At 59.5% G+C, this 9464-nt stretch overlaps 1 protein-coding gene across 1 annotated transcript in view; it reads left to right on the top strand.

The window, feature by feature from the left end:
- Positions 1-9464, top strand: part of Aacs (acetoacetyl-CoA synthetase) — a 51276-nt gene that overhangs the window by 7191 nt on the left and 34621 nt on the right. The window contains exons 2-5 of the mRNA XM_015502397.2: positions 620-723; positions 1706-1826; positions 3745-3858; positions 6981-7078. Of these exons, the coding sequence (XP_015357883.1) occupies positions 620-723; positions 1706-1826; positions 3745-3858; positions 6981-7078 (437 nt within the window). The remainder of the gene's footprint in view (positions 1-619; positions 724-1705; positions 1827-3744; positions 3859-6980; positions 7079-9464) is intronic.

Genomic DNA, 9464 nt, shown 5'->3' with positions numbered 1-9464 from the left:
CCCCAAAAAAAAAAAAGAAAAATTGGAAGGGCCCAAAGGCAGAAGAGATGTCCCCACGGGAGCCTGGTGTGACCAGTGGGCTTGCAGGAGTGGAAGGGTTGGGGAGGGGCATGTCACTTACTCTCTGCCAAGACACGGAGAATCCCTGTAACTGGCGATCTCTGGACAAGGAGAGTAGATGGTTGTGGGATGCAAGAGGGAGGCTTGTTATATTTTTGTAATGCTAAATCATATGAATGTCTTACTTATTAAAAAAATCACAATAAATAACAGCCCCTCCCTGGGACCCTGTCCTGGCAGGAAGTCCACCAACAAGCTAGTGGTTCTGGCCCGCCGTGTTCCAGGTCTGTTGGGCACAGGCTTGCTCAGCCCTGTGCTAAGCTCTTTATACATGTGCTCATTTAAATCCCCTGGGGGGCTGTTAATCCTGCCTCTGTGTAGGTGGGGAGCATCTGGCTCCAGGGTGACGCTTCCTCTGGGGACAGGTGGCAGAGGGCTTGCTCCCGTTGGTGGGGCTCCTCCTTGGGCCACCCCCTTTCATGGCCATGACACTCCTGCTGGCCTGATGAGCCTCCCACCACACGTCCCTGAGCCCTGAGCCGTCTCCTTTTGTTCTTAGAGAGTTATGACGACCTGTACCACTGGTCAGTGGAGTCGTACTCCGACTTCTGGGCAGAGTTCTGGGAATTCAGTGGCATCGTCTTCTCGCGCAAGTACGACGAGGTAAGTGGAGATCCTGCCTCGCGCTCTTCATGGTGAGGTGCCCGTTTGGGGGAATGCTGGGTTGTCTCTCCTTTGAAATCCTCACGTTGGCGGGGAAAATCCAGACCCAGAGCAGGTTTAGTCTAGGCCCCTGCCCCCAGAGCCTGCTGTCTGTGAGTGCTCTGCGTGGTGCATCCCTGGCCCTTTTGGGAGCTTGAGCCCTGCTCAGGAGTAAACCCAGGGTGCTCTGCCCCCCAGCCACCTCCCCAGCCCATTTTCATGTTTTATTCAGAGACAGGGTCATGCTAAGTTGCTTAGGGCCTTGCTGAGTTGCTGAGGCTGGCCTTGAACTTGCCATCCTCCTGCCTCAGTCTCCCCAGCTGCTGTGATTGTGGGCGTGTGCCACCTTGTCTGGTTGTATTCAAATTGTTTTGACTGTAAAATACACATAAAATTTACCCTTATAGCAATTTTATAGAGTATGGTTCAACAGTAGTAAGCACATACATATTGATGTAGTGACTTAAACTGGCCTGGATTTTATAAAGAACTTTTCAACTCCTTAGTGAGACTGTAAGCAACTTAGAAAGACTTGTCTCAAAGATAAAAAGGCTGGGGATGTGGCTCAGTGGTTGTGCCCCAGGGTTCAATCCGTGATACAGTAAAATAAAATAACTAGGGCTGGGGATACAGCTTCGTTGGCAGAGTGATTGCCTTGCATGCAGAAGGTCCTGGGTTCAATTCCCAGCACCACCCAAAAATAAATAAATAAAATAAATAAAGTAGTAGATTAGAGTAGCAAAGTAAATTAAAAAAGAAAAAGAAAACTGGATAATGCTTTGGGCAGTGAATGAGTCAGCTTCCCTTGGCAGTAGCTTTCACCTGTTCACGGTGCACTCCTGCTGAGTACGCGCCGCATGTGTGTGTGTGTGTGTGTGTGTATATATGTGTGGGCGTGCGCGCGTGCGCATGTGTGTGCATCTTGGCTTTCTGTCCTCTGCAGGTCGTGGACACGTCGAAAGGGATCGCGGACGTCCCCGAGTGGTTCAAAGGCAGTCGTCTCAACTACGCAGAGAACCTCCTGAGGCACAAGGAGAATGACAAAGTGGCCCTCTACGTGGCCAGTGAGTGCCCAGGGGTTCTGGGTGGCGCACAAGGGCATGCCTGTGGCACTGAGTGTTCTGAGGGGCCTGAAGCATGCAGGAACCGAAGGCTGGGATCGTCACCGGACAGGCTGATACCTCCCCCAGAGGACGAAGACTGTGACCTTGGTTTTCCCTGGGAGGGGAGCGCCAGGAGCAGTGGAGACGCCACTGAGTGGCCTGAGCCACCCAGGCAGCTGCAGTCTCTTCCCTCGGCTTCTCCTTCTACCATCAGGTGGAAAGAGGGTCCCAGTTGGTGCTAAGAAGCTTCTGGAAGCTGCGGTGCAAGTGGAACACGGGGGCAGGCTCCCCGCTCATAGTGAGGGTGCGGCCGGGTGGTTTTTGGCTTAGCTGGAGTGTGTTCAGTCACCTGGCGCCCCCGTGTGGTCAGGTGTTCCTCGTGGCCCAGCTCTCCCCTGTGAGTTAGGCTGCCTCTCAAGAGGCCACATACTATGTCACGACGCCGTGGGAAGGGGCCTCAGGAGCTGGGGCGAAACTTCTGTTGTCAGGACGGGCCTCTGTTGTTTGGGACGTGCCAAGGTCTGCTGCTGAGAGCTCTTGGGGTGCAGGGCACTTGGCCCCCAGCTTCCACATGGGCCCTGGCTGCTTAGGTCCCTGTCTCCACTGAGTGCCCTCACAGGCGCCAGTGTCCCTGCCTCTGTGGCCACCCCGGTCTTTACCCAGGGTTTCCATGTTCAGTCAGGCAGGGTGAAGGGGTGGATGCCTGGATTTGAGAGGTCGAGGCCCAGCCACACTCATTAGCCATGTGACCTTGGGTGAGTGGCGGAAGCGCTGAGTCTTCCTGCAGGTGTGATGTGGGAAGGACGATAGCACCACTGCAGGGTCGCAGGGCTGAGCGGGTGTTCTGCACCTGTGTGTGGTCGTCAGGCACCTGTGTGGTCATACTGTGCTGGGCATGGGGAAATGCGGAGAGCCCTCAGTCAAGGTCGTGTGTTGGAGATCCCTTGCACCTTTAGGACCGGGGCACTCTTGGCCACTGAGTCACATCCCAGCCCTTTTTATTTATTTATTTATTTAAACCGACCTGGAACTCCATCCTCAAAGACTCCAGATGCTGGGCCCAGATCATGTTATTTTTATTTATTTTTAATTTTTTTGTAGTTGTAGATGGACAAAATGCCTTTACTTAATTTGTTTATTTATATTTGGTGCTGAGATCAAACCCAGTGCCTCACACATGCTAGGCAAGCACTCTGCCACTGAGCCCCGGGTCCAGCCCTATTTTGTATTTATTTAGAGATAGGGTCTTACTGAGTTGCTTAGGGCCTTGCTTTTGCTGAGGCTGGCTTTGAACTTGTGATTCTCCTGCCTTGGCCTCCCCAGCTGCTGGGATTTCAGGCATGCGCCACTGCTGGGTGTCTCTTTTGACCAAAGCTCTGAGGTCACTCTGGTGTCCACAACACCTGGTTGGTTGCTCAAGCCAGGCCTGGTCCACAAGGGAGGGGCTGCGCAGAGTGGACCAGGGTAGCAGCCTTGGTATGGGCATGGAGGCCACGGCCCCTCCCATCCGTCCCTACTGGTCTATTTGGTGCAAATTAGAGTCTTATTGTTTTGACGCTTATTCTTAGGTAACTAGTGAGGTCGGTTGTTTAATTTTCTTATTTATGCACAAAGTCAAGTTTTCTACCCTGAGCTCACATCATTTTTATTTATTTATTTGTTTTTTGAGTGGCAGGTGATTGATCCCAGGGGCGTTGATCACGGAGCCACATCCCCAGCCCTTTTGTATTTTATGTAGTGACAGGTCTCACTGTGTTGCTGAGGCTGGGCCTGAACCTGCGGTCCTCCTGCCTCAGCTTCCCCAGTGCACCACCATTCCTGGCGTAAGGGACATTTCTTTTAGGACGGTGTGTGTACACGTGTCTTTTTCTTCTCCCAGGGGAAGGCAAAGAGGAAATTGTGAAGGTGACTTTTGAAGAGCTGAGGCAACAGGTGGCTTTGTTTGCCGCGGCCATGAGGAAGATGGGTGTGAGGCAAGGAGACCGGGTGGTCGGTGAGTGTCTTGGGGAGGGAGTGGCCTGGGGAGGCCAGGGCAGCATGGATGGCATGGAGGGCCGAGGAGCTCCACGTGGGTGGAGTGGGTTGGGGTCCCTGTCCCCATGGGGCTGCACTGTCGTGAGGCAAGAGGTAGATGCGGGCAGAGTGTGGAGAGGGAGCCGCTGGTGCAGGGGGATCCTGTCCTCGGGCTCCTGCCTTGTCCTGAGCCTTGGACAATCCAGGGGGTGCAGCCGTGTGGGTGTGCGCTGGGCAGGAGCTGGAGGGTCGTCTGGCAGCAGCAGGAGCTGTGGGGTGCAGGGTGGGCCAGGTCCAGGCTGATCCTGAAAGGCTGGTCCCCCTTCAGTGCCTCCCCAGGGCTTCCCGACGCGGCCCCTCTGACTGCCCTTCCCTTGACCTGGGGAACGAGGGAGGGTGCGTAGAGTCCAGAGACTGCGGGGCGGGCAGGAGCTGCCCAGTGCTGGGGAGAGGCCCTGTGGGGGCTGACCTGAAAGGGGGGCGCTGGAGTGCCAGATGGTGATCGAGGCCTGAGGCCTGGCTCTGCTCCCTCCCTGAGCTGGGCCCTTCCTGTCCCCTTGGTGGCAAGGCACAAGTTCCTGCTAGGAGCAATTGAAGTGATTCTTAGTTTTCCTTTTACATCGACTCCTGGAAAAAATGAAAGGCCTGGGTGTGGAGCTGCCCCGGGCCCAGTAGGCGTGTGCACGGGGACACAGGCAGGGATGAAGGTGACGGAACGCGTCTTCCATTGCACCCAGGGCTTGGGGCTCCTGACTTCCCTCCTCTCCCCCTCAGGTGGTGGATGAGGGCCAGGGTCCAGGGCAGTGGCTGGAGGTCCTGCTGGGCAGGGTTGTTTGGCTAGGGTGTGCCCCTCCCGAGGGAGCTTCCTGTGAACAGGCGTGTTCAGCTTGTGTTTGCTAAGAGGACGAAGGTGGCCCCATCCCGTGTGAACCAGGGACAAGGCTGGATGGGGCCTGTGTCCCCTCAGGTGACTGGGCAAGGAGCTCATGCTCAGCTGCTGTTGGTGACTAGCAGGGACACGCCCGCTCGCCCCATCTTGCTCTGGACGGCCGCCTGTTCTCCTGCGTATCCACAGGGTCCACCCCACGCATCCAGGCGCTCAAATGTGACCTTGCTGGAGGCTGACCCTGGCCCTCCTTTGACAAGTCCGTTGCCAGCCCTCCCAGCATAGGCTCCATTGTTCTTGCAGCCCCTGGCCCCCGGGTTCCTGGGATGTGGGCTGTGGCCTGCAACACTGTGGGACAGGCTTTCTCTTCTGCTCCCGCGGTGTCTCTGCAGAGGGCCTGGCACACCTCTGGGTGGCCACTGCTGGTGCCACAGGGTGCCGCTGGGTGCATAGGATCTCGCTGTCCTCCCCCCCGTAAGTCACACTTAACGTTTAGCAGGACAGCGCAGAAGGTTCTTGTGGGCTCCATTTTTTCTTTGCCTCCATTTTCATTTTATTTTATATATATTTTTGCCACAAAATGGAACCCGGTGTCTCCCTTGAGCTGGGCAAGTGCTCTGCCTCTGGACTCCGCCCCAGCCCCGGTTTTCATTTTTCAAATCTCCATTTGAAGCACATTCCTGAGAGCAGTGAGCGGGGTCTGGGGGAGGCTGAATGCCTGGTGGGGCTTTCCTGAGGAGGCGCTGGCTGCAGGGCCCAGGGCTCTTCAAGGCCAGGCCAGCCTAGGCCACCGTCCTTCTTGTGGACTGCAGCTTGGAAACCCATTTCCCCCAAGCATAGGCACCAGCCTGGGGCCTCTGTGTTCTAGAAGGGCCATCAGGAAAAGGTTCAGAGGGGGTGAGTGGGCAGGGGCTCTGAGGGCCACCATGGAGTCCGGCCCAGTTCTGCTTGCCAGGGCCTGCGGAGGGGCCTGTGCTGCGCTGGAGGGCTTGGAGGAGGACGGGCTGCTCGATTGTCAGTCACTAGAGAGTCACTGGAGCTCGCAGATTGCCCTGGGCTGGGAGTCCTGCTGCCCTCGGGGAGTGGCCACCCCCATTCTTCCCTGTGGTGGGTTCAGGGGCCTCTGGGGCCTGTGTCTGGGCTAAGCAAGCCATGCCTGGCCTGGCCAGTGGGTGCTCTTGGCCTCACAGGGGAGATGCCTGAGCGCAGAGGACAGAAGTGTAAGCTGTGTGGCCAAGCAGGAGGGGACCGGGCAGAGTGAGGGGCTGCCCAGGGGACAGGGACCCTTCTGCTCTAGACGCCTTGTTTCCAAGTCCTCCTTCAGGAATGTGGATCAGTCTGTTGTGTTGATCATGGTCACTGGTGGGGGATGTTCTCTGCTGCTACGTCATGGAGCCAGCCCTTGGGGCACAGAGCCACAGCCCTGCTCGGCCCTCAGATGCCCACATGAGGCTGAGCCTGTGCTCATTTCCCCTCCCTCCCTCCACCCCCCTGTCCAGCCATCCACACATCTGTCTGTCCCTCTGTTCCTCCATCCCTCCCTCCCTCTACCTCCAACCCTCTATCTATTCACTCCTCCCTCCCTCTCCCTCCCTCCCTCCGCCTCTCCATCCTTCCCTCTGTCCCTCCATCTGCCAGCAGGTACCCGGGCCTTGCTGTGCTGGGCGTGCCGTGGGCAAAGGCTCCTGGTTGAGTGGAGCTCGAGGCAGGCAGAGCCCTCCCCTCCTGCGAGGCCCCGACCCGGGCAGCCAGTTGCGGGTGTCACGATGAGCTTGGCAGGACAGGAGTGCAGGGGTTTGGGTTGACGAGCCGGGGGACCCACGTTCTTGGCCTCCGTGAGGATCTCTCTAGGGAGTCCCATCTGAGTCGAGGGCTGGAGGCGAGTGGGGAAGGGCGTGTGTGCGGAGGGTGCTCAGGCGGAGCAGGCGGCCTGTGCCAAGGCCCCGCGCAGGAGATGCTCAGAACACCTGAGGGGCTGAGGGAAGCCTGCTGTGACTGGCATGGAGAGGCCAGCAAGGGCAGGGCTGGCTCTGGCTAGAGCGTGGAGGGTGGATGGGGGGGATAGTGCAGTGGACAGAGAGCCTGGTGGCGCGTGGTTTTGCTACTCAGACAGCAGCTGGCCAGCCCCTTTCCACCCTGGCCTGGCTCTCCCAGGACCGTTGGAAGCCCACTGCCTGGATGCCACCTGAACCCCAGGCTTCCTCCCGTGCCAACAGGTTACTTGCCCAATGGCGAGCATGCGGTGGAGGCCATGCTGGCCGCAGCGAGCATTGGTGCCATCTGGAGCTCCACGTCCCCTGACTTCGGTGTGAACGTGAGTTGGGTCCCGTGGCTAGGAGTCCTGGTGGGGCCCTGGGGGTATGTGGGGTTCCTAGTGGACTGCAGGCAGGGTGCTGGGGTGTGCCCTGGGCCACGGCACGGCAGCGCCCTTGGATCTTACTTTGAAACTCACAAGACGCTCCTGCTTCCCTTCCCTTAGTTCTCATGTCCCACTGTCCTCTCCTGCGGGTTGGGGCCACGCAAGGGTTCCTCAAGGAGCTGGGGACAGTGTTACAGGCTCGTCCTCAGGGTTGGGCACAGATGGGGCGGGGCTTCTTGCATGGCCTGCTGCTCTGATCTCTCCGTGGGTGGGAGCTCTGGGGACACCCTGTGCATCCCCCTCTGCCCTGGGGAGCCGGGGGCCCAGGGTGCGTCCAGGTATACAGAGCAGTCAGGTACTGGGGCCGGCCTGCCCACGGGATGAAGGAAGCCACAGCTGGAGGAGACCCATGAGGGTCCCGCCCCCAGCCAGGGCTCGAGGATAGGGCTGTGGGGCATGGGGCGCCTGCCCTCTGCAACTGCTCTCCTCCCTTTTACGCCGCCCAGGTCCCTGCACCGTGCATGGGTTGTGGTGGCCCAGGGTGTGGGTCAGCATGGCCTTGGTGGCCCTGTGTCCAGGCAGGTTTCTGTCCTCTCTGTCCTCAGGTTTCCTCATCTGCAGAGCAGGGGTGGCGATGAGAGAGGCGTGAGGGGTGCATGCCCCTGGGTGCCTAGGGTGTGGCTGTGCACAGTTCCTGGTGCTGCTGGGGCTCCGCGCTGTGGCCTCACGGCCTGGCTCTCGGGTGTGCACTTAGTATCTGTGCTCTGAGGCTTGCTGCTTTGATGAGTCACTGTGGGTCTCCCCGTGAGGAGGACTTGGGGCAAGGCCTGGGGGAGGGAAGGGCTCGCCCGGGGCCCCACAGCAGCCTAGGGCCCGGGAGCTGGGTCCGGGGTGGAGGCCTACTTGGGGCCAGATGCGGTGTACGTCCTGCAGCTTCCTGGGCCCTTTTCCACATGACCTCACACCAGGACTGTCCAGGGTCAGCAAGAACTGGCCGAAGACCCAAGCCCCAGTGATGGCCTCTGCGGGCCCTGTGCCGGGCTGTGCGAGCTGCCCGGGGCCAGTGGGGTCCTGGGAGGAGGGTTGCAGGTGGGCCTCGGCACTGATGCTCTCGGATCCCTCAGGTCTCGCGTGACCGTGGGCAGTGAAGGGAAGGGCCAGGAGGACGAGGAGGCCGAGGGCCTGGTGGGCACAGGCAGGCCGGCTGCATGCCTGGGGCCCGAGCTCCAGTCCCTGGATGGACAAGGGCACTGAGAGGACGAGGTCTGGGACGTGGGTGCAGCTTGAGTCCGTGGCAGCTCTGACCCTCGTGGTTCCTGTCCCAGCTCGGGGCTGAAGTCCAGCCTGACTGGGGACCTGGCACAGAGTCCCTGGAATCAGCCCTGGTGGGCGATGGGGGGGATGGAGTGGGGAGGGTGGGGAAAGGCACGTGGCCCACAGCGTCTCACCGTGCCCTCCCGCAGGGCCCTTGTGCTGTGTGGATGTCACCTGAAGTCCCTGGTGGCTCCAGCAGGTTCTGCCTGTCTCAGGAGGAGCGGTGTCAGTGAGGGCTCTAAGTGCCTTCCCAGGGGCTCCCTTCCCTGGGGCAGCTTTCCCTGGGCAGCGTGGGCACGGGGCATGCTCTTGCTGATATTGGCACTAGGTGGCAGCAGCTCTCCTCTGAGATGGCCAGGCTGTTTGGGGTCAGGGAGGGACAGGCGGGAAGGCCTTCCTGCTAAATTCTGGGAACCGGTCTCATTTTGCTGGTCTTTGTGGTATAGAGTCACCACTCCATCTTGTGTTCCTCAGGTTGGAGGTCCTTGTGACATTCCCTGTGCCCCGGGGCCTTCGGCAGCCTGGCTGGCTGCAGTCCTGGCTGCTGGCACCTGTATGGTGCCCACTCCCTCACGCTGCAGGAGCCTGCAGCTGTGACCCGAGGCGCAGAGGGTCCTTGTTCAGGTCTCAGCCCTATAGGAGTTGGTGACGGGGCTGGAGCCTGCGGAGGCAGAGAGCCCAGGGCGCATGGCTGACCCTGCCCCCATTCACACATCTCTGGGAGAGAGGACCCCGCCTCCACCTTCCGGTGTCCTCAGAGCTTCACCTGGACACCCTCTCAGCAGAGGGCACGCTCCTGACACTGCAGAGAGCATCACGCTTCCTGCCTGGAGCAGGCTTTCTGCTGTGCGCCCCGCTAGGCCTGTCGACGAGGCATCTCTGAGTGCAGCTGGTGGCCGTGGGGATTCTCAGAGGGCATTTCACAGGCAGCACGGGGGCCTCTGCTGGTGGGGGAGGGAAGGGCCCAAGGAGGGTAGCCACTGCCCCTCACCAGGCTGGGCTGGGTGACGAAGGGGCCTTTCGAGGC

This window comes from Marmota marmota, unplaced genomic scaffold (assembly GCF_001458135.2).
Source record: "Marmota marmota marmota unplaced genomic scaffold, marMar, whole genome shotgun sequence".
In the NCBI taxonomy this organism is placed as follows: domain Eukaryota; kingdom Metazoa; phylum Chordata; class Mammalia; order Rodentia; family Sciuridae; genus Marmota; species Marmota marmota.
Note: the sequence above shows the minus strand (reverse complement) of the source record. Positions and strands in the feature narration are given on the sequence as shown.